The sequence below is a fragment of the Melospiza melodia genome, chromosome 6 (genome assembly GCF_035770615.1).
Source record: "Melospiza melodia melodia isolate bMelMel2 chromosome 6, bMelMel2.pri, whole genome shotgun sequence".
NCBI classification, from domain to species: domain Eukaryota; kingdom Metazoa; phylum Chordata; class Aves; order Passeriformes; family Passerellidae; genus Melospiza; species Melospiza melodia.
Window position 1 is genome coordinate 11,231,524 of NC_086199.1, and position 26,250 is coordinate 11,257,773.

The 26,250-nt window shown below is 39.8% G+C and overlaps 1 protein-coding gene across 12 annotated transcripts in view; it reads right to left on the reverse strand.

Moving 5' to 3' along the window:
- The window catches only part of WDR20 (WD repeat domain 20), a 46,398-nt gene that overhangs the window by 11,610 nt on the left and 8,538 nt on the right, over positions 1-26,250 (reverse strand). For all 12 annotated transcript variants that reach the window (XR_010028261.1, XR_010028260.1, XR_010028263.1 and 9 more), the window contains exons 2-3: positions 6,500-6,682; positions 485-1,762 (exon numbers count right to left, since the gene is read on the reverse strand). Coding sequence is in view for 6 of the 12 variants with exons in the window: in XM_063159938.1 (XP_063016008.1) it covers positions 485-1,762; positions 6,500-6,682 (1,461 nt within the window). In the remaining 6 variants the exon portion in view is untranslated. The remainder of the gene's footprint in view (positions 1-484; positions 1,763-6,499; positions 6,683-26,250) is intronic.

A 26,250-nucleotide genomic window follows, 5' to 3' on the forward strand; every position in this document is an offset into this window, starting at 1 on the left:
GGCAGGCCACCACAGAAAAGAATGGAGGAATAAAACACTTTGGTTTTCACTTTTTCAGAGGCTCACGTTTCTCATTAGACTTAGAAGCAGCAGCTTTTCATAAGCTACTCTCATTGGGAGTGCTTATTTTTTAGAAAACATTAGAAGGATTATGATTATTTTAGTGTTTGACAGGTTTTACTTCAATTTTTACATAAATAGCTTTCACCATATTGTGGTTATGCTTAAGTATAAGAACACTGATCAATAGTTTAGATGCACAGTATTTATTTCTTCTGCTGGAAGGCAACTATATTTAATAATTGTATCCAAGACACTTCAAATCATTCAGAAATATGGCATGCAGTATCCAAAAGTATGGCTCTGAGGATATTTTTTTACATTAAGCATAAAGAAATTTTATATTCAACATTCATTATATTTCAAGAAAACTATCTATTCAGAGTTCTAGCTCTTTGATGCAGCATTAAGGATTAAAACTTACCACTTTACCAGGCCTTGCCCATGTGCAAATAAATCCCTCCTGACAAGCAGTGACTATACAGTCTTCAAGAAAAATTAACACAGTCAGTCTTTCATGTGCTATCTTTTTACAGATAAGAGGCTCTAACAAGGGAACATCTTCCATTCGGGGACAGAGAGGTGTTCCCAAAGTTTTAGCTGGGTCCGTTTTGGTTTTAGTAACTAGGTTCAGTTTGTCACTGCTCTTGCTAGATATATGTCCCATGCTATGGTTTCTCTTGTGATCTTTTTCATGGTGTCTTTCCTTCCGATCGTGTAGCGATAAGGTTGCAAATTTACTAACGCCAGAAGCAATGGCACCATCCATGACACTGCTTTTACTGCCAGCGTTTGAGACTGCAGAGTGTGGAAGGCTGTTTGACCGCGGAAGAGGAGGGGGTACAGAGTTTCCAGGTGTTGTGATACTGTTTCCATTACTTCCTGGGTTAGTTCCACCGCTTCCCGCAGGTGGACTTGTGGCATTCATGACATTTGTATGTGTCCTTGCTCTTGACAGAGGTTGGTGGGGGAAGAGGATATCTTCTGTAAGATCCCACAAACACAGCTGCGTGTCCTGGCCTACCGAACCAAATCTATACGTAACACTTACTGGACGACTGTCTGTAGAGTTCCTTTTGGACAGTCTGGACTGCGTGCTATTTGCTCGATCTCTGCCAAAATGAAGGTCTTGGAAATCCTCATCGCTTCCGCTAAATTCCATGGGGTCGCTCTCTTCTACACTAGTGGTGTACGGATCAAAGGCCACCACGCTGACCCACGACTTGTGTCCGTGGCCTCGCGCTATGACTCGACAGTCCACGAAAGACCAAACTGTCACCAAGTCATCCTCTCCTCCTGTCACTATGTATTTCCCATCGGGGCTCCAACACACACACAGCAGTCCTCCAAAGTAGCTTTTCATTGTACCATGCAATTCCACCGAGTCAAAGTTAAACACGCGAAGAAAACCATCCTGGCTCACGCACGCCAAGAACTTCCCATCAGGGGAAAAGGCAAATTCGTTCAGGGCACCCTCACCTACTGTCCATTTAAGCAGAGGGTTTCTTGTGGATTTACTCTTGCAAGTGTGCACTGCAAAACTCTCTCCTTGTTTAAGTAGCTGGTAGTGCGGGGCTGTGGTACCACAAGTGTGCTCCACGTTATACAAGTACATATTGCCACTGGAATGAGCTACTAGGAAAAGGCTTTCCGAACCTGGTACCCATTTTACACAGGTTACTCGGGACTTGTCTATTAGTCTCTGTGAAAAACAAAGAAGATACACATCAGAAACTCTGAAAATTAAAGTTTCCATGATTAACTGTAAATCTGAGCTTTCTGGGGGACGAGGAGCAATACTTCAATAAAGTGAACTTAACTTTCTAGACAGGAACTATGTTGGTTACTGTATTTGCTAAAACTTATCAGGCAGTAGAGGAGAAATTATTTTCAGACCAAGTACTTTCAAAGGTTATTATTATGGTCCAGTCATGTGCCACAAAGACCATACTTCAGTCGAGCCAATCTGTTATGAATCTAAAGGCAGTGCTCTTTGGTTTACTTTTCCCTGTGTAGGCTGAAGAGCATGAGAAGGAAACAAGAAAACACTGAATAAACTAAAGGGGAAAAAAGGCAGTTACTCATCTGGATTATAAGCAAACAGGTTACAAATCAACAACAGTAAATTTAGGCTCTGATTTTATCTGAAATCACAAATAAAATCCAACCTTTAAAAAAAAATCTACAGCTTTTACTGATTCAGGGAGCAAAGGCTGCATACACAGTGACCCTGTTATCATGTAAGTCAGTAGGTAAATGCATGGGCTGGGTGAATTCACAAGGCATCACCAACTTTTCACCTTGGAATTCCCAACCTCCAATTATTTTTCTTTCAATAGCCAAGGACCTGTCAATACCCTGTTACCATTTGATTAAGCACTTTCCTTTAAAAAATAACGTTTTAATAGTGTTCATCATTGCAAAAGAATGCACACACATTAAACAAACATTCCTGTTCATAATGTCTTCAATGCCCTAAGAAAGTTTGACTCCTCTGACTCCTGTAGCTCTGGTGGACTTCCACAACTTACCATGTTGTCCATGGCACCACTCAGCTGTAACTTGCAGACAAGTAATTCTTTACAAGCACATTCAAGATTTGTATTTGGTATATTGATTGAAAGCAGAAACAAGAGCTGAGCTACACAAAAGGCAAGAATGCAAATATAAAGAGCCTAAGGAACACCAGAACAAGTTGCAAAAGCCCTAAAAAGAAAATAGAAAGAAGAATTCTCCCCCCTCAAACCTTGCTATGCTGTTTATCACACACAAAACCATCAAACTAATGGATAATACATCAACTGTTATCTGTTGTGGAACTGTCACTGGAAAGCAGCACCTGGCCATTTTAGATCACACTTCTGCTGCTCTCAACCTCAGTACAAAACCAGAAAGTCTCTCTCCTGTAATTTCTCATTGTTTAAAACAGCCATGGGACATTTGAGAGATGTAACTAAATATGGCACTGTTCCTTCAAATGGAGTAGCTTTAAAATAATAGAGTCTATGATTCTGTTGTGATATAGTCTGTGATTCTGTTGTGATATTTTAACTAGTTTGTCATATATTCACTGATACATATCATGCATGCCTCAATAATGATGGCATCAGAAACATTAGGGAGAAAGTTACCTGGCACACAGTAGGAGAACGTGGGCAGGGAACACCAGCCCAGCTGGTTTCCTGTAGGCACCAATCTTCTCATTGCCAGTATGGCAACAAAAGCAAAATTTCTTGCTCTCTGCTAAAGCAGCTCAATCTGACATACAAGCTTTATTTGTAAGAGCATCTGCTCAACTTTTATATCAATAATGGCACTTTATGTCTACCACCATGTTGGCCTACATGATCCTAAATACTGCAGAGAAACTCTGCAAACATGATCTTTACTTCAAGGAGGCTGTGAAAAACAGAAGATTATAATTTTCAATGAGAACAGATCAGCTCAGGAAGACAAGATACAGAGGGACTCTAATCTGACATGTACAAGTGACCAGAATGCATCCCCTTCTCAAGATACAAACTCTGAAGTTCTGACTTTCGGGAGTTTTAAAAGCTTTCAGTTGGGTTCACAAAGTTCTGCAGCACAACAAAGCCAGAGCTGCAGTCAGTAGGAGCAGCAGATGCATTACAAGAATGGTCTGAGTGCAGTATCAGCACATCAGTGGGGAATGTGAGATAAAGAGCTTATGTTCAGTCTGATGGAAGAACAGGAAGTGAAGAAGCTTCACTCACCAGGCAGAAACACTTGCCAAGATTATCTTGGTCATATTTTGAAGAACTTGAAGGGACAAAATTACAGACACAGGCCACAAATGACTGAAAAATCTGAGACAGTCAAAGAAATATGCATTAAGGCCTTACACAGCTTTGGCAACAAAGATACAGGATGAGTTTATTAGAAAAAAAATGCAGCTCAAGGCTTTGGTTTAAATTAAAAAAGGATTAAAAAATAAGATGAAAAAGCACGGGCTAATTTGATAATAACCAATCACTGCCTGGAAAACTGAATCTGTGAGGTGTATTTGACTGGTTTGGGCAGTAAGAAAACATCACTGCTTTAATTCTGACACAGCTGGAAGAAATACCACTGTGGCTACAGATGGATTTATGTAGGCACCCACAAGCTGCACAGTATCTATCACTCACCTCAGCTTTTCAAGTCCCTATCATCCTCTATATCAACAGATTTTTTTAAAAATAGTAACAAGTTAAGACTATGCTAGGGCTATTGCATTTTATGTTCAACATAACCTATCATAACAGGTTGATTTATTTCATGTATCATATACATTCTGATTGCTATTCTGATTGCTCTACCACAGCTGATAGGCAAAGCAGAGCTCTGGGCTCCCTGAAGCACCAATTACTCACAGGAGAGGTGGTGAATTCTGTTACCTCCAGCAAGAGTGCTGGATCTGTAGAACAATGTTCACACTAATTCAGACCACCTTATGCCTACAGTTATTCCTAAAGACTGTCTAAACTCAAAATATATTCCAAATCCAATAGGCACCTTCATCTTGAATCAAATGAACTGGTTCAAACATCAGTGCCCATGTTTCTCTGAAAGGGGCTTTAAATACAAGTCAGAACTTACAAACACATCTAGGGCAAACTTCAATACTGTAATCAACAGAATAAAAATATATTTCAGTTTTAGATTTGGTTGTAACTGCAGATAAGGTCAGTGTGGGAAACAAGAATTTGTCATTTATTGTAGCCTACTGTGTGCAGTTTTGGTAGCACTGAGCAAATCCTTACATTAGCTTGGTACAAGAGAGATCACCTCATTTAAATTTCCACCAAACTGTCAAAGGCCACATTTCCATCCCACAGAAATTTTGTCTGACAAAAGCACAGACAAAAAGCAATACTGGCTGCTGGAAGTGGCTGCAGTGCTTCCAGCATGTGGGGAATACCACAGGAGCTATTCAGGCTGCAGCACAGCTCTGCACTGGAGTCACCAGACACCATCAAGGCCTGGAAAGGTGCACTGGGCCTTGATATAAATATTCCAGCAGAAGTTTTTTTCAAAGGAATTCAGCTCAGCTACAGGAGTGGGAACTACTCTGTGATGTGCAACCAGCTGTTTAGAGTATGTCTGCTACCCTTCTTAATACTTACAATATTATTGTACAAGAATAAATAAGACACTTTTGGAGGGGTGGGTGGGGGTGGTAGGACAATGCTAAAATTACAATTCAACTACTTATACAGAGGTTTTTACCAACAGACAAAAGATTGATTAAGAGATTCTCCAGCACTGTTTCCCACTCAACACAAGCAGAGGCAGAGCAGCTGGGACAAGGCCAGGTAGGAAGAAAAACGCCCCTCTTCTGATCTGCATGTTGCTACTTTTAGAAAGCTGAGGAGGAATTAGATCTAATTATAAAACATCCCCAGTGAGAACAATACTTCAATCTTCTTTGCACAAGGAAGGAGGAAGGCAACACATCTGAGGCAGGAAAGGTATACTTTGAAAGCTGAGCAAGGCTAAACTTCATGTGTAAAGTTTGAATCCAGATGTGAAATTTCAAAAAAGAAAAGAAGAACAAAGAAACAAAACCAACCAAGAGACCTGCAAACCTCTCTACAGAACTGAATTAAAACAAAAAAGGAGCAGAAGAACAATCCCCAAAAGAAAGTCACCTCCCCCAAACCACCCAAATTCTCAGAGCTTATCCTCTGCAGAAAATGCTGTCACAAGTCCTCCCAGTTACCAGGTTTCTTTCCTTATTAGCATCTGGACACTTATTCCTGTAAGAATGTCAATGCTACCACATACCCAGAGGCAGTGGTTCTGTAACTTGGCATTAGTGCTCCCCACAGTACTCCTCCTATCTTTCCTTATTGCAGCAACAGAAGAAGCAGATGGAGAGTTTCCTTCTGAACATCACATGGCCAAGACATCATAACCCTCAGCATTTCTGTGCTCTCAGCTTTACAGCCTACTCTTATCCAAGCAGGCCTTTAGGAATATGGGCAGCTTCTGCTGTAATGCCCCAACCATAAAAATGTGTACTTTTAACTTATTTAATATTTTGACTATAAAATATGAGTTAAATAGTGGCTTAAAATTTTCTTCTTCATTGGCAATCAGAAGCCTCAGAAACAACTGAATTCAGAGCACACAGAGTAACATTTACATTTGTAGACCTTATTTCCATCTGTAAACTGTCCTCAATGCTAGTTACAGTACTACCCAAACTAGAAAATGCTAATTTTTAATTCTAAACCCCACAAGATGCCTTTATCTTTTCACAATGAATAACATTTTATGTAAGTACTCCAAGCCAATGGAACAGCTGTAAAACAAAGGCAGTGACTGAACAATAAGCTACACAGGCAAATGGAGCCACATCTACAGAACTTTGAAAATCTAGAAACTACAATATCACAAATACATTGCATGCAACAATATTAAGATTTCTACTTACTTCCTCATTAAATAATTTGCTAGTTTCTTTTTTAATAGGGTCTATAAGTTGGACCTGGCCTGCAGAGAAGCCCACTAGAAGAGACACACTTTCTGCTGTGGCTGTTAAGTGATTGAAGTCGTGGCATGTAGGCTGTGTTCCTTTGTATATCCTTTTGTCTATTGGTTTACTCAAGTCCGCAGCCTGCAAAGAGAGCAAACAGAATTCAGTTTATCACAGTATGTGCACATAACCACAGCTGGCTGAAAACAATGTTCATACCACACTACAATTTATGCAGTCACAAAACCCTACTTTAAAAAGCAGCTCTGCATTTATGAGACATCCAAGATCTTCTCAAAATGTTTCTCCTGCCCTTGCCTAGTGCCAACCACTCGGTAGCACGAAGGCTCCTGTGGGTCCCCAAGACACCAGAAGGCTTCTCCTGCCCCAAGAGCCATCACAGAGACAAGGTATCTTCTACTTTTCTAGCAGCACTTTCCCAGTATTGAGTACAACCAATTTTGCATTCAAAATACCATATTCTCAATCACACAACTCTTGAACTGTAAGTCTATCCTTTAACAACACGCAAACAAATGATATTGTTCTCCATAACCACAAAAATTATCAACCAGCTCCAAAGAGAGCATTTTCTAAGAACAGTGATTCAAGATACTGATCCTGTGATTATAAAATACATTTTACACCACTGAGCTACAAAGTAATTTGCTTCTGAAAACAAAACTCAAATATAGCTCAGACAAAATAAGTGCTAACAAAACTGAGGAATTTCAATATAAACAAATTAAGATCTAGCACTAAGTGTCAGAAGAATCAAAAGGAACAGAAAAGCAATTTAAAATGCTCCCTCACTTGTGTCACCCATGTTTATCCCCATATCACTTCTGAACAGACAACTCAATCTTTCATCATGCAGAGATTAAACCCCACACATTTAATATGCAAGATCATACACCAGGTTCAACCTTGTTTTTTAACCTCCCTATTTACGAGGTTCAGAGTCTGTAATTAGAAAGCTGCAGATACTCAGACAATATTACAGGCCTCAGATGTAGCTGTGATTTGGGGCTCAGATTCTAATTTTGATATATACTTTTGCAGTTATTTAGTCAGAGGAAATCAGGCCAGCAATAAAAGAGAAAGTAAACAAGCTTCACATAAAATAGAATTGCTCCAGAGCATTAAACCTTGGAGGACAAGGACTGAAGAGCAGCACATCTTTGGTATTCACAGAGCTACACAGACAGAAACTAGACCTGTCAGTAGGGAAAAATCCTAACCAGCTACACAGGTGAGCCATTTCCAAGGCAAATTTAACTACAGGATATGCATGACAAGCACTTATACACAACAGTATTAAAGCTGCACTTATGTTTTGCAGCATATATTATAAACCAGTTTAATCAGGTGTACGGTCTCCTAGTTAAAAACTCCAAAATGAGATGATGTATTACAATTTTTAAAGTCAGCAGACTAAAAGGTTATTCCCCAGACTCCAGAGATCCATTTTAAGCTAAAAGAGAATATTACCAATACCTCTTCAAGGAGAAATTAAATAGAATACTAGTTCTACAGGGAGATGGCAGGATAATGTGCATGCCTGCCACAGAGCCTTCACCAGCTCACAGGTTGATGTAAATCTGTGATGTGAAGTTGAAAAATCAAATCCTAAAGGCCTTGCAGTTATGTCTTAGACTGTGCAACATTCCCTTGTCCTGTATCACTGTAAGCAAGTGCTGTCAAGAGAGAGCTCTCAGAATTGGGGCAGCATTTCTATCTGGAAGAGCAAGCTACACAGACACATAGCCATACCTCAAATAAAGCAGAATTAAAGCAAACCTATGAGACTCAAAGTTCTTTCCTCTGGACAGAAGTTGCAGCAGGACTCAATGCTAAGAACAAAGATCCATTCTAAAGTAAAAATTACTTGGCCTGAATCCTACTGAATGAGCAGAGAACCACAGACTGTCCCAGCCAGCAGAGGATACAGGCATTACCACCTTCCTCTGAATCCTCACTGTCCCTTTAAGCAGCAAAGGATCAATAAATAGGTGGCTATGTTCAAACTACACCTTGCTCTTTTGTCTGGGTGAGGTTTTACATCACTAGCTTTTGTTTTTGTTGTCCAACAATTTTGGTGTGACAAGTTCCCCGCTGCATGAAATTGTGTGGTAACAGACCTAGCAACACATGAAATTCTGATAAATTAAATCTCAGCACAGACTTCACTGTGCTTATTCTAGCTGTTCTCTGGGAACCAGATGGCAGTGAGAATCTGTCTGAACTTAAATGAAGTATAAATAAACTAATTCAACCCAGAATTAACCAGGCTTCTGCTGACAGGGATGCCTTGCCTTTTATTTACATGCAGCTACTGCTTCCAGTTACAGCACAGTTGTCTCATGGAGATAAGTCAAATCTACAAGCACTAAAACACTGCTTTGGTCTACATCTCTCTTAACTGAAAGAGAGAAGAATCAATGGGCACAGCAGCTAGGAGACATTTTCTTTATTTCTGCATGAAGGTTGCTATTGGATTTTGCTAAGAACAAGAGAAGTGCTTACTCATAAAATTCAATCATGCATGGGAGTCAGCTTTTCATTAGCTCACCACTAAACCCATTTGCTATTTTGTGAAAGATGTGATTCTCCGAGAAGAGCTTTTACATGAGATCTTGTCCATAAAAAAGTGTCAAATCCTAGGAGCTGACACTCTCTACTGAACAAGGTGATATGAACTGCCCCCCACTTAGGAGTGGTGATGTACTTTGAAAAAACCCAGAAAAACCTTGGGATTAAGTGTTGCCAGGCATGGAGATTAAAAACACAGAGGCAGACACCCTCACCATGGCAGCTGGCAGCAAGCTGTTTGCACACTTCCTGTCCCAATGCTTTTAAAATTTCCTTCTGAAAAACACTCAGCACTATTCCAGCCTGTCCACTCTGAGAAACTCCCTCAGTCGTGGATGATTCAGGATGAGAGCACCACTTGCAATAATCACAGCTGAAAGCCCAATGGGGCAGCTGATGCAAGGCCAGGAATATCAAGAGCATCCTTCCCTGAAGTAAATCCCAGCTCACCAAGGCTCTGGGACTGGCACCTTGGCCAGCTGATACCTGTGCTCTAAGTCTGCTCCTCCAGACAGAGGTGCTGCACCCCTGGGCAAAGAGACAAGGAGGAACAGGTTGGGCAACAACAGGAACCACACACACCTGTGCAAAGCCAGAGAGCAAAACTGCTGCACCTTGGGCATCAACAGCTCCCAAGTCCTGTCTCTGAGGAGATTAAAGCTCTACTTTAAGAGAACCTCACACTTGCTCACAGAAGAAAAATTGAACATTTAGGTTTGCATGATGAGTTCATACTCTAGAAATGAAAACCATGAACCATGTAACTGTTTGAGGGACTCCCTTTTCTTATTTATTAAACTCTCACAGCACACTGTTTTAACAAAACTATTCCCACTCTCTTGGGGAGGGAGGGAGGGAGGGAGGGAAGAAAGAAAAAAAATTCAAAGAGTTTAACAGTAGCCCATTCACCCTGGACTCATGACTTCCAGTAGAAGGGCAGTCAAATGGAACATATTAATCATAGCTTTAACTACATAAACATTCAGAAAAAAATGGCAGCAAAAACCCAACAAAAAACAGTTGCCTTGGTTTGAAGCAAATTTTAAGCATTCAGATTCTAATGTCTGAAATGCCTGATTAGGATGGGCATCAATAACCTTGGTTCTGTAGCTGTGTGAAACTCTAAGGTCAAAGCCAAAGATTAATATCTATCCAAGATTTCTTTTATTGATCCAAGACTTAGAGCTTTCATAATAAGATTGCCTAATCAGTGAATCACATTATTTTAAGTCATTGTTTAATCACACTCCTTGACAGATGTTATTTCTTCCTGTATCTTTTCTTTTCCTAACTTACATTTGCAGCTTTCTGCAAATTTTACTTGAATGAAATGTGTCATACATGCTGCAATTCTTTCCAAGCTGAAAACATTGCCAAGATATTAAATTAATTACTTTATTAATTTATTCCAGGTAATTTCAGTTGTATTCATGAAAAGGCTTCCATTAGACACTTAATAGTATTTAATATTACATTTGCCAGGAGACTGGCTTTCAATGGGTCATAGCTGTGAGACTGACACAGAATAGTGAAGCATTTAATAAAAATTTTACTGCCAAAAAATCCTCTTAAGAAAATCTCTCTTGTCCAGAGAATTAATTGATCTTGAACAGCAGATTACAGATTGCCTATGTATGTACAGCTCTAGTGCACAATAAAAGAGAAGACACACAAGAACCAAGACAATGTACTTTTGAAAACAATTTCCTCAGAATTTCTGGAGCTTGGAATTTGTACCTGACTACCTGTAACTTGCAATCTCTTCCACACCTTGCTGTCCAGGGATTTAATGGTCCCTGATCTAGGGAAAGAGAAAGCTGAGCTTAATATGCTTGTTGTGTTATAATGCTGTACAGGTAACAGAAGAAATCAATTCTTAGAATTATTACTAAGTGAGTTTCTTAGAACTTCACAGATGCTCTTTAAAACTTGGCTGAAAAAAGAGAAAAGGCAACACTTGCTGGAGCTCTCTGCTTTACACAACCTCCTGTGAACAGGACAGAACCCTCCCTGACTTGCTCGCTGCATTAGCAAGGACAGGAAAACTAAACTTGTTCATTCTTCCTCCATGTCTGTGCTGGTCTCCTCCTTCCTGCAGACATGCCAAAGGACAGGGACCACTGAGGAACACAAGCAAGCAGAGCTACCCCAGGCACTTCTGTAGAATTTTCTGGCCAACTCCATCTTTGTTTCTGTACACAAGTTTGTGACAGAAATACCAGCGTCAATACTTCACACTCCACTTTATTAACACAGGAGTGAACTTCCAGATTTTATTGGTTATATATCCCAAATAGAGATCACTTAATATTAGCAACAGAATAATTTTTAGTTACATCACCGTTGTTTCAAGCTGATCTGATCTCACAGCTGACCCTGCTTGGGGCAGGTTAGACTGGAGACTCTCAGAGCTTCCTTCCCACCTGAATAGCCCTGGAATCCTAAGCTTAGGATCAACCAAAGCGGCAGCAACAGGGCCACTCCCAGCTTACTTAACAGGTCTGGTTTGCATCATAAAGGAAATTCAGGAAGCAAAAAAACTCCAGGAACAAGTTGGTTGTCTTTCCCTATAAAGACCACTGATGTAGGGCAAAAGTTCTGCTTCGTTTATATAAAATACACAACAGAAAGTCCAGGCAACACTTCCTGCAAGTACAAAGCCCTAACAAAACACTCCTCAGTGCAGCTGACAGTGCCACAGCCTGTCAGTAGCAAACTGGCTGCTACAAATATAACTGCACCTAAGCTGACAGACTGCTGATTTGGCTTTCTCGACACAAAGTTTCAAGTCTGGCAAGAACTCACATCATCCCTTCAGATGCAGCATCTCTTCAGGTACACAAACCTTTCAGGCACTGTACAGGTCAACACATGTTCACTGCAAAAGCCCCCTCCAAAAACTTAAAATAGTTTAAAAGCTTCTCAGCTTTCACTTAGAAACCAAAGAGAAGGGAAAATAAAAGGGTAAAAATTCTCATTAGGATTCAATAAAAAGCCAGTAGATAATCACCATTTGTAAAGTTGCCCTATTTATAGCCACAATAGGTTTCTTAAATAAATGTGAGCTGCTTTTTCCACACCTGAGTGATGTGCTTAGTTTCAAGGGTTGCATAATAGGTGTTGTGTGTGTACACACAGTAGTTTTAAATGTCTCCTGAGCCTTGCAAAGCCATTAATGCTAAGGAAATTTTAGGTCTCTATATTGCATTCAATGTACCTGCTTTATATTAAAGTCACATTTCTAAGCTTCAATAAAAATATTATTTTTAGTTTTCCATTTCAAATTTGGCTGATCTTCCAACTCCATGAACTGAAGCATCAATAGCTTGCCACTCACAATACCGTTCCTCATAAATGGGTTCCTGTATCTTTGCAGAAGGTTTTTTATAAGTTACAAAGCACTTGATTAAATGCTGAACAGGAACACTTAAGGCATGTGACAGTTTCTAGGATACTCTGTAAGAACAGCTCTGCTAGTAAAACAGGGACACCAAGTAATTTTATTTAACCTAATTTTTTTTTCAAGTGTTCCACACAATTCATCCATAACAAAGTCTTAAAGATCAATTTTGTACAAAGCTGCTTGCAAATTTGGGAAACTACTTGATATTCTTCTCCCTTCTAGATTTAATTCCCACTTGGGGCAATACAAGACATACATGACTTTTGAAAGGAGAAAAACATTACTTAACAAGATTTAAGCATTTATTCATACAGCAGACAACTGTGACCACCTACATTTAGAGAAAAGCTCTAGACCAGATAACTGGACATAAATCCATATTTAGGCAGAGATCAGTGCAGTTTTCTGAAGGATCCAATAAAATAATCATATTCTGTTTCCAGAAGAATTACTCTAAGCACTCAAACAGAGCAAAGAGCATGCACTGGTTTGAAATAAATCTGTGTCATATTAACTGAACCCATGGTTATATAATTGACAAGATCAAGAAAGTAGATGTGAACACCATAAAGAACACACATAAAGGACTGTTTGATTTACAGCTTATCATAACAATGTTAACTCCATTTTAGTAGGGCCATAAACCAAAACATTTCTGTGGTTACAGTATAGATCAGCACATTCTTCTGAAAGTTGTCTAAGGTGAAAGCACCAGACTAACAATAACCCTAGAAAAAGTAGATATTTTTATTTCCAAGAAGTGTCCAAAACCTCACAACAGCAGACTCAAAAAAAATTGTTTGCAAGACCCCATTCACTTCACAGGTATATACAGCATCAACTTACTCTTCATTTATAAGACTGAGCAAAGGGCACTAAAACAGTACAAGAACACCAACACATTTGAATTACTGCAGGCCAGGGAGGCTAAGGGAAGTTGGAACAAGGTTTTGAACCCCTCCGCACAAAAATCCTTCTGTCTTCTGAGCACAGAATGCTGTTGCTGCCTCCACCTGTCATAACCCAAGAGAGGTCTGAAGTCCCTGAAACTGTTCCTTCAGAAACTTAAAGCACCTTCAGGTGTTACTCACTTGGTTCAGTTTTCACCCATGCTGCCACTGCTGCTTCAGAGTGGAAGACCAGAACACACAGCTTGTGCCAGTGCAGCTCAGACCCAAACTGTTCTAAGGAACTGCCCATGACAGCTCTCCAGAGCACATCCTGCCCAGTCCTGACAAGGTCTGAGAGCTTGGCATCTCCAAGAGAGACCCAACAGCCTGCCCACTCCACAGAGCTGACCAGAAGCACTGCAAGCAACTCCAGCACCTTCAGCTGCACTACACTCAAACCACTAAAGCTTCAGGCAAGTGACAGGACACTGGAACTTTTCAAAAGGTGTTTGTTTCTCCATATTTAACTGTGGGATCTCAGCACCTCAGGATGGAGGTGCAGAGTGGCCGAGATCACCCTTGGGGGGCTCGGGAGTCCTGGAATGTTGCCAGAAGTGTCTGGTGGCTGGACTTTGATCCTACACAAGAGAGGACACCTGTATGAAGATAAGAAGATTTCACTAAGTGAATAGTGAAAGGATAAGTTAATTAGAGTGTAAAACACAGAGTTTAAGATTTCTGTACAAGGGGGTCTAAAGAAGTAAGATGGAAGAACTGGGGTGTGTCCTGTTCTTCTTCTTCTTAGCCTCCATCTTCTGTGGTGATGTTAGCACTTTAGGATTGGTTATTACTAGAAGTGCACTGGTTAATAAGAGTAGAAAGTATTAAAGAAAAATTATAAATATTGTATACGTAACTTCAAGTATAAAGATAGGTGACCGCCCCGGGGGCTCGCAGTGTGCTCATGGCTGGCTGCTGTGCAGACCTCTGTTGGGCTGAAAGAAAATCTTTTAGATAAACAATTAATAAACACCAAGACTGAGAAAAGATCAGAAGTCTCTCCTCGTCCTTTGAAGCGCCGGACTGTCCAAGGCCACCCCGGGCCTTTCCAGGCCACCTAAACAGCCGAGAAACCGACATTTAACAAAGTCAATTTTTATTACACTTGCAGAAGAAAGCCTGCTCCCTTTGCTCACCAAAAGCACTTGAATTACACACTTTGCACAACTCTGCTTTACTATGACACAAAAAGAATATATGAGCTTTAACTTCTCTCGAGCCTCTAAACAATCCCTCAGGGACCCATGCTGAAGAAGAGCTAACAAAAGGGATTCCACAGTTCTTTTTGCAAAGTTCCCTTCATCATAGGTGCCAGTCAATGACATGATCAACTCAGATAAAAATTGAGACTATGACTCCAGTGCTCTGCATTTGGTCACACTAAATCTGTAAACAGGCTAATTAAACAACTCTGAGTAAAGTCACTGTATCACACATTCCCAACAGACATGAACTGAATTAGATGTTCTATTTTGGTTTAAGCAATTACTTGCTTTTTTTTTTTTTTTGTTAGGAAGAAGGGAGAAGAAGCTCTGATATCAGCATTATTGTCTCTTCCCAGTGCCTGGTCTGCAGAACTTTGGCTCTACTGTAACTCAGCCTGCTGGATAAAAACCTCTCCAGCAGAGCCCTGATTCAGAATCACGGATGTTGTGCATGTGATGCAGACACCTTCCTCCTCTTCTCCCCCTACTCAGCTCTTTTTAAGAACATATGTAAGAAAGAGATCTCACTGTGCAGTTTTAAGTTCAAAATAATGATCTCTGGGGGTATTTATAAACCATGGGTGACAGGTCACATTTTTACACTGGTTTCCCCCTCACTGGCTTAACAATTAAGACACCAGTGTAAGTCATAGCACAAACATACTTGATAATTATGGACTCCAAACTGGACTTTTTTGCCAGGACTTTTTACTCCAGTACCATTTCTTCAACAGATATATGTTGAGCAGATATATATGAGCAGATATATGTTCCAGAAGTTAACTCATGAAGTCAGATGTATTAATGGATTATTGTCTATCCTAGATTTCTTTCATGAAGTAATTTATAATGTAAATATGGAAGGTCAATAACACTTACAGGATTTTTTTTTTGCATTAACAACTGTATGGAATTGAAAAAATTGCCAGATTTTAACTCTAACTTCCTGTTCATTATTCACTTATATTACTGAAGCAAGGTACCCTGATGAGTTAATATGTGGAAAAAAGTGTAATTTCTGAATGTTGTTCCACTCTGATTTCACTGAACACCACCTTGTTGCCAAGAAGAGACAATGATGTCTAATATTCCTCATATACACAGCACTTATATTGATTACTAGAGTAAGCTAGTCCTGTCTTCAGTATTCACATAAAAGTTTTCAGATGCCACAATTTTCAGCACTTCTCTGAATATCTCTGTAATAACACATTTTTATAGACCTATAAGAAAAGATGGACCTACTGATTTATACAATGCTGTATGATTTATTTCAATATTCTTCTTCATTCCATTTCTTAAATAAATAAATATTTGTTAGAACTCAAATACTAATCAGTTAAGGCAATCACCAATATCAGTCCACTCTTCTTGTGTACTAGCTCCAAACTGACTCAAGTATTTTCCTCCACTGTATGCCACCAAGAGATTAGTGGGGACACATATTGCTGCTCACTCAAATATCCAAACTGCATCTCCCAAGTTTCTTACAGCTGCCTCTTGCAAGTGACTCAGTCAAACCAGTCCATCTTCAACTTCTGCTGCTCTTCCCCTTTCACTTCTTTTCCTGAAGTTAGACATACCACATAACTATAAATTACCTTATGTTAAACTTAGTGGGATGAAGCATTTTATTTACTGTGACTAATCAGTGGCACAATTCTTCTCTTCCTGTGCCTTCTAAATTCTTACTTTCCTTTGAGTTAAGCCCTAGTATAATCTTCCAGATGTTTTCACGTTCCACTTTTGTTTTAATTAAAAAGTGCTCGGTAAGTCCTTTTTAAAGAGGTCAGGAAAAAGCAGACTAACCTGTAACTCAATATAACAGTTACTGTTCACAACCAGAACTCCTGAACACCATTTCATAAACTGTTTGTTCCATCACCTCCAACATTTCACATTCCAGTAACACTACTTCCCAGTTAGAACAACAGTGAGCCTTCCTTCCCCAGAGACCAAGTGTTACAAAGACAGAGGCAAATTCATCATAGTTTCTCAGTAATAACCTAAACTGCTTTCCCTGAGCCTCCAACTGCCTACCATAATCTCCAATCCATGTTATGCAATGCATAAAGTGATGAGGTAGAGTCACATGTTAGGGTAGGTGCTCCTGATCACAGTGCCCAACGCCAGCTCTAACCTGGATCTTCAGGAAATCTTTAAAAGTAGTGTCTCCCTCAAGCCACAGATTGGCTTTCCCTTTGGGGGATGAGACTTTGGAAAGGATACATGGAAATATACATACTAGTTTACATTCAGAAAGAGAGAAATAACTGCATGATTTGCATGTGACCACACCTATGGAAAACTGTACAGCAAGTCACATGCAAAAGGATCAGATTTGCCACAACATCCTGACAGGACTACAATACCAAATACTGTGTTCACAGTAAGCTGATTACACAGGGAACCTATCAAACTGAAAATCACCCCATTAAAATACTCACATAAAGACCTTGGTTATAGGTAGCAAGCCTTAAGACAAACAACTGTGGGAAAGTGAATAAAATATGGCAAGATCTTTAACATACACAAGTAATTAAAGGATATATATGCAATCAGGAACACAGACAAAAATGAAATACACAGAGATCATACATATGTACACAGCATACACATGTGATCTAACATACATAAAATCATTAACACAAACAAATTTTAGAGAGACAAGACTGAATCATCTGAGAAACAAGGCACTGCACACTGAAAATATGTCAACCTTGATTACAGTACTTCAGTAATTCAATTCCTCTGTCTCCAAGAGGCTACTCTATTCACTCAATGCCCTTACAGTTAGAGGGCAAGCCAACAAAGAATCTCACTCTTCCCTGCTTGTGAATATTGCTTCCTTTGTGCAAAACTCTGGACTGGCAATTAAGATCTGCTTAATAAAATAGGATTTTAAAACTGTATTCCTTGGGAACCAGACTCTAATAAATCATAAACAAGTATATTTGCTCTCCAAAGTGATTATTTCGGTTTACAAGTTTTCTTTTGCGTATCTTTGTTTCCAAACTTTGGCCTGGATTTCCTACTGTGTTTGCCATGGTAACCAAGCAGCCTGAGCCTCCACTTGAAATTCCATTTAACTGTTTAGCATTGCATATTGATCAAGATACATTAACATCCTTAAGCACTCCAAAGAGTGAAGCAGCCACTCTCACACTGGAGAACCACCTTGTATCACAAACCTCAAAGCATTTTTGCTGCTGTTTAAAATGGCAGGGTAGTAATGAAACTTCCTTGCAAAGATGTATGCAAAAAGCTACCAGATAAAGAGAATGCACACAGAGGGCAGGAAAGGAGTACACTCAGTTTATAGGGAGCTACATTAGAACAGCAGTCTCTATCTGACTCTACCTTCTCCCCTCTGAAAGAAGAGTTTGCATTCATGTCCAAAAGGAGAGTTTGCTCCAGGAGAACATTTGAATGAGAAGGACTGTTTTCTGCATTCAAGCTTGTTCCCCTGGTGGAAACCTGCTCTGTTCCAGTGCAAGAGGGGCCAGGTAACTGGCTAACCTGAAGTTCCAGGATCAACACTAAACACTAAGAGGGCAAAGCCAAAGCACAGCTGCTTGCTTCTTTTAGTTTCCATTTTGAAGAAAGATCTTTCTTCAAACATTTCTCTCAAACACAGGATCATGAGAAAACATCTGTTTTAAGCACAAGAATCTTTTCCAATTCCTACAAAACCTGCCAAATACCTCAGCATAGTAAAATTTTATTTAAAAGTAAGTAAACAGATAAGGAAAACCTGAGAAAACAGGCTTACTGCTCATACTGTCACTACACCATATGATTTTTTAATAAAATAAAAAAAAAAGCTGGCTGGTCACCAGTTAAAATCTCATCCTTTACTCTGCTCCTGGTTTAGGACAGGAGGAAATAATTCTGACCTTCATGCCTGTTGTATAAATGGAGACTCATAATATAGAAAATCACCTCCAAAAAACACACAAAATACAAAATCCCCTCCTAAAGCTTCCCCACAAAACTACTGAGATACTCTAGCATCCATTTAGTTAGCATTAAAAATCTCCTGCTCTTTCCATGCTATCTGCCAAGTGAGCTGTACATCCATTTTTTCACTGAGCATTACTGCCTCCAGCTCCTCAGCCTCTCACAGTCCTTTCCTCTCCTCATCTGAAAGGCAGTAAGGTGGCCTCACTGGCTACCACACAGAGTTGGATTTGTATCACTAAAAATAAATTGCCTTCATTCACTCTGCTCATCTGGCTCAGCCCTAAGAAGCTTCTGGGGGAAACATTCTGCCTCTTGTTAAAACCTATTCTGGACTTCCCTTAGGGTCACAGCATTTTCATCCTGCAGCTCAACTATTAGTAATTGCTTACAGCAGGGCTAGTCAAAAAGTAGGATAATTCCAAATTAATAGTAGATTTTGCATGATTGGGATTTGTGGAAGATCTGGTAATGTTTCATACATCCAGGGAAGGTTTTTATTTATTCTCTCCCTTCTTTCCTCTCTTCTTATAGTGTGACAAAAACTGCATTTAGTGACTTATTATTTTGCTCAGAAAATTAAAATCACACACCTCTTTCTCCAGTTTTACATTAGACACCATCCTCTTTTAGTAGCAGGAGTTAAAAATCACCTTCAACACAAGTAACCAGAATTTCTTGCAATATTAAAGCCATCTTCTCAAAGCCTAGTACAATGGCACTAAAGACCTTCTTTATTTCTATTGTAAACTTCATTTGATACATCTCTGAATTGCATTTATGTCCTTCAGCCTTCAACAGCTGTATCACAAGCTGCCTCAGCTTGTAATCAACACTACACTCTGTGTATCATCTTCTCAAAGTTTTATTGCTGAAGCAAAAATTCCCTATGGATTTCTTCAATAAATTTTCTCTTCACCTATGGCTGTGGTATCAGCTTGTATCTCCTTATAAAGTAACTCTGATTATGAACAGTGATGCATCCCAAAGTCATTATGAGCACCATGTACTTGCTCTTGCTTCTCTGTATCAGTCACCAATTCTATTATTTCCAAAATCACTCCAAGAAGACCTCAAGAAGGTCTCTTCCCGATGGTTATCTCAGATATAAAGACCTTAGCTTTTAATTCTCTCAACATTTTGTAACAGAATTTCCAAGTTCTAAAATTCCCTCAATTTTAATATATGGAACTGAATTTCCACTTCATTCAAAGACATGAACTTAGTAAGTTACAACTCTCCTTTTATACCAAAGTGTTACACTACAAAGGCTGAGTGCCTGAACTTCAAATAAAGCTGGCTATATATACACCTTATACATTAATGTTTCCCACCACAGGGAGACAACATTTTACTTTCAGCAAAACAAAAAAGAATCCCTAACACAGAAGTCTACAATGTAAGAATTTCAAAGCTAAAACTGAAAGGGGATTTGTTGTTGTTGTTGTTTTTGTTGTTGTGGTGGGGTATGTGTTGAATTGAACTCCTGCATGTTTTTCTCTATCTGAATACAATCCAGGATAAGCCTTGCAAAAATACCTGCCAGTCACTCAGCAAAGGCAGTCAGAAGGTTTTTAGCAGAAATTTTCACTGTTAGGAATAGAGTGAATTAAAATGCAAGTGATTTCAGAATAGCACAGAGCATTCCAAATATTCACAGGCACTAAATAAAGTTTGTGCTGGAATACTACTTATGGACTGTCACAAGCTTTGTGAAGAACACATCACCTTCTGTAAAGGCTGGAAGGCACTGAAACACATTTTAGTCTCCTCACTTTTGAGGAACTGAGAAAGTGAAGTGTACTGTAACAATTATTTCTTTCCTTAACTACACTTCATAATTAAGTTCTGCAAGTCTCCCTTAATATTTATGCTTAGTTAACTATAATTCTAGTCCTCTTAGTACCTTAAAAGAGAGTCATAGCTCTAAAGTAAAAAAGTAATAGTTACCTTTCTGATCTCCTTCTTGCTCCTTATTCTCCAGTGGATCCCTTTACTTCCTCCTACAGTCTAGTCACACTGTTGCCTACACTTATAATCAGTCTTTCTCACCTTTTTTAACACTGAGTGAGGCATAATTCAGATGAGCTTAACAGAGATAAGAATACATGTACTAGATGTACAAAACAAATTAAAATATGGGAAATAGGTATGTAAATATCAGATGGATTCCAAGTAAAACCACACATTCTGGCAGCTGTTCTCATTTGGTTCACACACTCAGTTGCAGTATTTATTAAACACTTAGTAAGTTACTTTCACTGGGAAATTGTTTAAATTGGCTCAGCTCTGCAAGCAAAACTGGTTAAAAAATCATACCTGTTAAAGGCAACATTTATTTAAATTAGAGCTGGCAGACTGCTTTTAGATGGCTCCCAAAACATGGAACAAACTGGAAACATTGCATGACTTAATGGCATCATCATCTCTGAGCTGATCACCTCCTCCCCGTGCACACACACAAAAGTTACCTGACCTGTTGGACCAGTGCTCCAGTCAGTCACTCATTCAGAGCCAGTACTTTCACTTTATCTCTGAATCCTACTTTTGTAAAACAATGGTATGGTTTTGTTACAATCCTGGAAAAATGCACTTGTGTAACACAACAGCAAACATTGAGGCTGACTGACAAAAGCAAAAACTGCTTTTGTTTTTTCTTCCACGAGATCAGACATCTGAAGTGTATTTAAAATACTTAACACAAAACTAAGAGTCCTGTTAAAAAACAAGACTGCTGTAGCTTCATCACTTAAGTTGTTAAAGTTTCATCTCCTCTAACTTTAAAACGATCAAAATATAGTAACACTTAAAAGTTGGCTTTATCAGTGTGTTCTACGGCAAAAAACCCAAAACACCTGCAGTCCCTTGACAAAACCCTAATGTTTTCCAATTTTAAGAGTGAAGATTAAAGTAGAATATTCCTCTCTTTAAAGGTATTCAGAAGCATTGAAACAAAAAAAACAAATACAGAGACTTTAAACACACAAATAACAAATTTTTAAAACCCCACATCTGGCTGATTCAGGGAATGAGCATTACAACTTATCTAAATTTATTTACTTTAAATTTGTAAGCTATTATATGATCACCATTATTATTAAATTAGACCAGGTTTAGTTTCGTGTAGACTGTCAAGAGGCAGAAGTGAAATAAGAATTCATACTGCATAGCAATATATTCTGTATAACTCCATTCATTATACCAGTGACATACAGGCAAATAGCTGCAGGTTGAGTGTCCACCAGTCTACCACACTGCTATCTATCTCAGAAAGTTTCTTCCATTTTTTTCCAGCTCATAAGAGGAAAATTTATTTCTTTATGAAGGAAAAAAAAATTAAAAAGCAAGAGCAGCAAAAGCTGAGGATTATCTGTTGCTATAATAAAACAATGTTTTAGTCCAACAGTGTAAACTCAGTGCTTGGAAGAAAAAAGTATCTGGTAAGGAAAGCAGTCTGAATAATTGTACCCTGCATTGCCCTGTTGCTATAGAAACTTATTTCACTGTAGCAGTTAATTGCTAATCAATTTATAATTTTTCATTACAAAGCTCAATAGAAGTCAAATGGGACACTGTCACATCTGTCCAGCAAGTCTGAATCATGTCTCTTCTGGCTACTGTTGGATTTTGCAAGTCCTACAGGAATGCTGGACATTTTTGATACAAAGTTTTTATCAATAATTCCATCATGTTGCAGCATGTTAAGAAAATATTCCTAGAACAAAGCCCTAATTACTTTAGTACTAAAAATAAGATGGAGCTGGCTCTTATCCTAAGAGCACCAGAACAGCCCCACAGAAGTTATGTGAATAAAATACTGCACAAATGTTTAAACTGTTCTCCAAAACCAGGATGAGGCCCAGTGGATTATGCTTTTTGTGGTCATATACAGTAACAGACAGATGAAATAACATATTTGCTCTAACTATTGTCCTGCAGCTGTTAATTTGCAATGCATCTTCCTTCTGGGGCTGAAGACATTTCATTACAATCCAGCCCAGTAAGATGAAAAGTGTTGCAAAACAAACACAGCTACTAGCAAACAAGTATCAAATCCAAATCCCTAAAACAAATATAGTGAACTCTGATTTCCCACAACCCCATGTGTACAAGTTCTAGGATATCACCCAGTCTGAAAAGCAGAATCCTCCTTCAGAATTTTTAGAACAAAAGGCAATACGTTCCAAATTCAGGCAGCGCTTTCTCAATAAAAATATTTCTTTTAAAGTAAGCAAAGTATTAAGATATTTTAAGTAATAATAAGTGTTGGCAGTTTCACTGGTATAGATATCATGTGAAAAAACCCACAACCTTTTGCCTGCCATTAATAATCTTCTTTAAAAATTGCCATCAAAGGGCTAAAAGTATTCCACATACCAAATGGTCACACAACAGTGTCTCTTTTCCTCAGGGTGATTTCTGTGTCAAGTGTGGGAGGGAGTGATCAGACTGTCTATTGTCACCGTGCTGCCCACCGAGTGCCCACACGCAGCCGCTCTGCTGAAGGTCCTCCCAGGAGACTCTGAGGACACCCAGCACAGCCCAGCTACTGAATCATCCCACCCACTGATATGGGCAGACTGATAGCAGGCACACCAGGGATCTCTGCTGTCAAAAATAATCACACCTTGAACCACCACTGATGTTCACACGCTGTCCGAATCTAAACTCTCCTTTGTATCAATCTGCACTGCAAGTGCCACAGCTGCAAGATACCTACTAACCAGGGGAGACAGAAATGAAGAAAAGGCTCCCACATGAGTGAAGAGAAAGCACAGCAAAAGCTGCTCCTAGGCTCCTAAGACTGGGCTTCTCCAGGCCCTGATCCCACCAGCATTCCCCTCTGACTCCCTCTTATGTACACACAATGCTTCCATCAGTCTAGGACTGACAAACACAATACACACATTAACCAGATCAACGCCAGCCCAACATGTTTTTGCAGAAGGTGTGAGGTGAGTTGACCCTGGCTGGATGCCAACACCCACCAAAATGTCCTATCAGTCCCCTCCCCAACTGGACAGAGGAGAAAACAATATAGTGAAAAGTTCACGAGCTAAGGACTGGAAAAGATCACTCACCTATTATTGTCATGGGCAAAACAGACTTGACCTGGGGAAATTAACTGCATTTATTACTAAGAAAATCAGAGCAGGATAATGAGAAGTAAAATAAACCTTAAAACTACCTTCTCCCCACTCCTCCCCTCTTCCTAGCTCCGCCTCCTCCCCAGGAGCACAGGGACACAGGGAATGGGGGCTGCAGCCAGTTCACCACAGGGTGTGTCCCTCCCATAGGACAGAGTTCTCCAGGAACCCTTCCTGTCTGAGTCCCTCAGGCACTGCCTGCTCCAGCAGAGTCCCAAGTCCTACCTGCTCCACATGGGCTCCTCCCTCCATGGGTCCACAGTCCCTGCCAGGAACCTGCTGCAGCCTGGGCCTCCTGCAGCTTCACAGCCCTGCTCTGATGTGGGTCTGCTAGGGGTTCAGGGGATCCCTGCATCCCTGAGGGCCTCCATGGGCTGCACGAGCACAGCCTGTCCCACCATGGTTCTCACAGGGGAATCAGCTCTGACACCTGGAGCACCTCCTGCCCTCCCTCTGCAGTGACCTTGGTGTCTGCAGAGCAGATCCTCTCACATGTTCTCGCCCTGCTCCTCTCTGGCTGCAGATACATCTGCACAATAACTTTTCTCTCCTTAAATATATTATCACAGAGGTGTCCCTACCATTCCTGATGGGCTCAGCCCTGGCCAGCAGCAGGGCCATCCTGGGCTTCTCACAGCAGCTTCCAACAGAAGCCCCCCAGAGCCTGGCCAAGCCAGGACAAGGGAACAGAGACCTCAGAGGGCAGCACACAGAGCACTGAGCATCTGCCACTGGACTGCTGCAGGAGCTCACTGGTAACCAGTACTCTGTCACTAAAAATGAGAGGTGTGGATCACCCTGAGCATCACTAAAGGCATCTTAACCTGGGCATTTGTTTGAGTTCTTTAGAACAGTTGTTTGCCCCATCTTTCTGATTTAGAAGTGCTAACATGTGCCCACGCTTAACTATCCCAGTTCCATCTAGAGAATTTACAGAGGCAGCATTTTGGCTAAAACACAAAACTACACTTGAACAGTCACTTCACTGGCACAGAAGCTGTTCTGCCAACGCTCTTAGGTCAGAAACATCACCTGGAACAGCATCTCAAAACTCTGAAGGTGTCAGCAAACAGCTCATGACACAGACAGAAGTTATTCTGTACAAGGGACCACAGTTCAGTGCTGAAGGCAGGAGAGGCCACCCCTGTGTTAAACTGATGTGAATGGAACTGGACAGCTGCCTTCAGAGGGGAGGGAGCACCAGCTCACACTGAAGTCACAGCAAGGCATTTCCTGAAGTCACCTGCTGAGATATCCAGCTCGTGCTATTAAACAGCAATAACCCTCTAGTCAATACAAGCATCTCACTTTTACAAGCTGCATCCTGTATTTCTGAAATTCTTCTTTGGGAAAAAACCTCCTGGATCAATATATCCCACTGATCAGGTACATTTAAAAAAATATTATTTAGTTATTTATGGACAGTAAATAATAATACAAACTGACTCAAAATGACAATGCAAAATGGGCTGCAAAACAGGTAAGAAATACAGCATTTGGCAGTGGATGATATCAAATTTCAAAAGTGGTATTGCCTAATCATGCAGCTATTCCTGCCCTCATAAATTGCTATTTTAAAGACAGACCCTCTTGACACCTTAAGTGCAAACAGGTAGGTAGCTATTGAAGGTCTCTGGCCCACTCTTACTAAAAATGTTGAAGAAAAGCAACCTTTAGAAATACTTTCATTTAAAAATGAAGTCTGAAAATGAAATCAAGCTGTTTGCTATTCTGTAGGAAAGGCAAAAATTTGAAGAAAAATGCACACTAAGCCTTCACCTATGGCTTCACAATACAGTATTAAGCTGATGGTAAGAAATAGTATTTTCCATTCAAACCACCAAAATATGCAAATCCAAACATCTAGACTATAATTTAAATCTTAATAATGTGATGTAAAAAACAAATAATTGCAAAATTATTTTTCTGTATTACTGACAGTTACCAATAGAAAACCAGAAAAATCAAGACAACAAAAGTAAGTCTTTACAATTGGTGCCAAAATTTCATTTCAATGATAACTTCAAGCATGAATCACATGCTCTGATACCCACCTCAAATATCAAGAAAACCTGCACATAACCTTTCTAGAAGTCTTAAAAGAACCATACCAAAAAACCTTTAGAAATAAGCTGCCACAGTTAAAATAGGATGAGACTACAACTTTTAGAATTCTGTATTTGTTATGGTTACATTTGTAAGTCAGGAAAAGGAGCCATTTATGTTACTGAGACTCACAGTTGTCCCTGTCACTGCAGCCCTGGGCAGGCCAAAGTGTCCTTAAGGCATTGTTCAAATTATTTCTTTCACCACACTTGTGGGTTTTAACACACAGTTCAATGTATCTTGGTATCCATTCTCTCTCCTGTTGTCACTGCTCCCCCTTTCTTTAGCTGAAATGGAGAATTAAAACCATAAACTTGAATCCTCTCCAACTTTCACATCATATCAT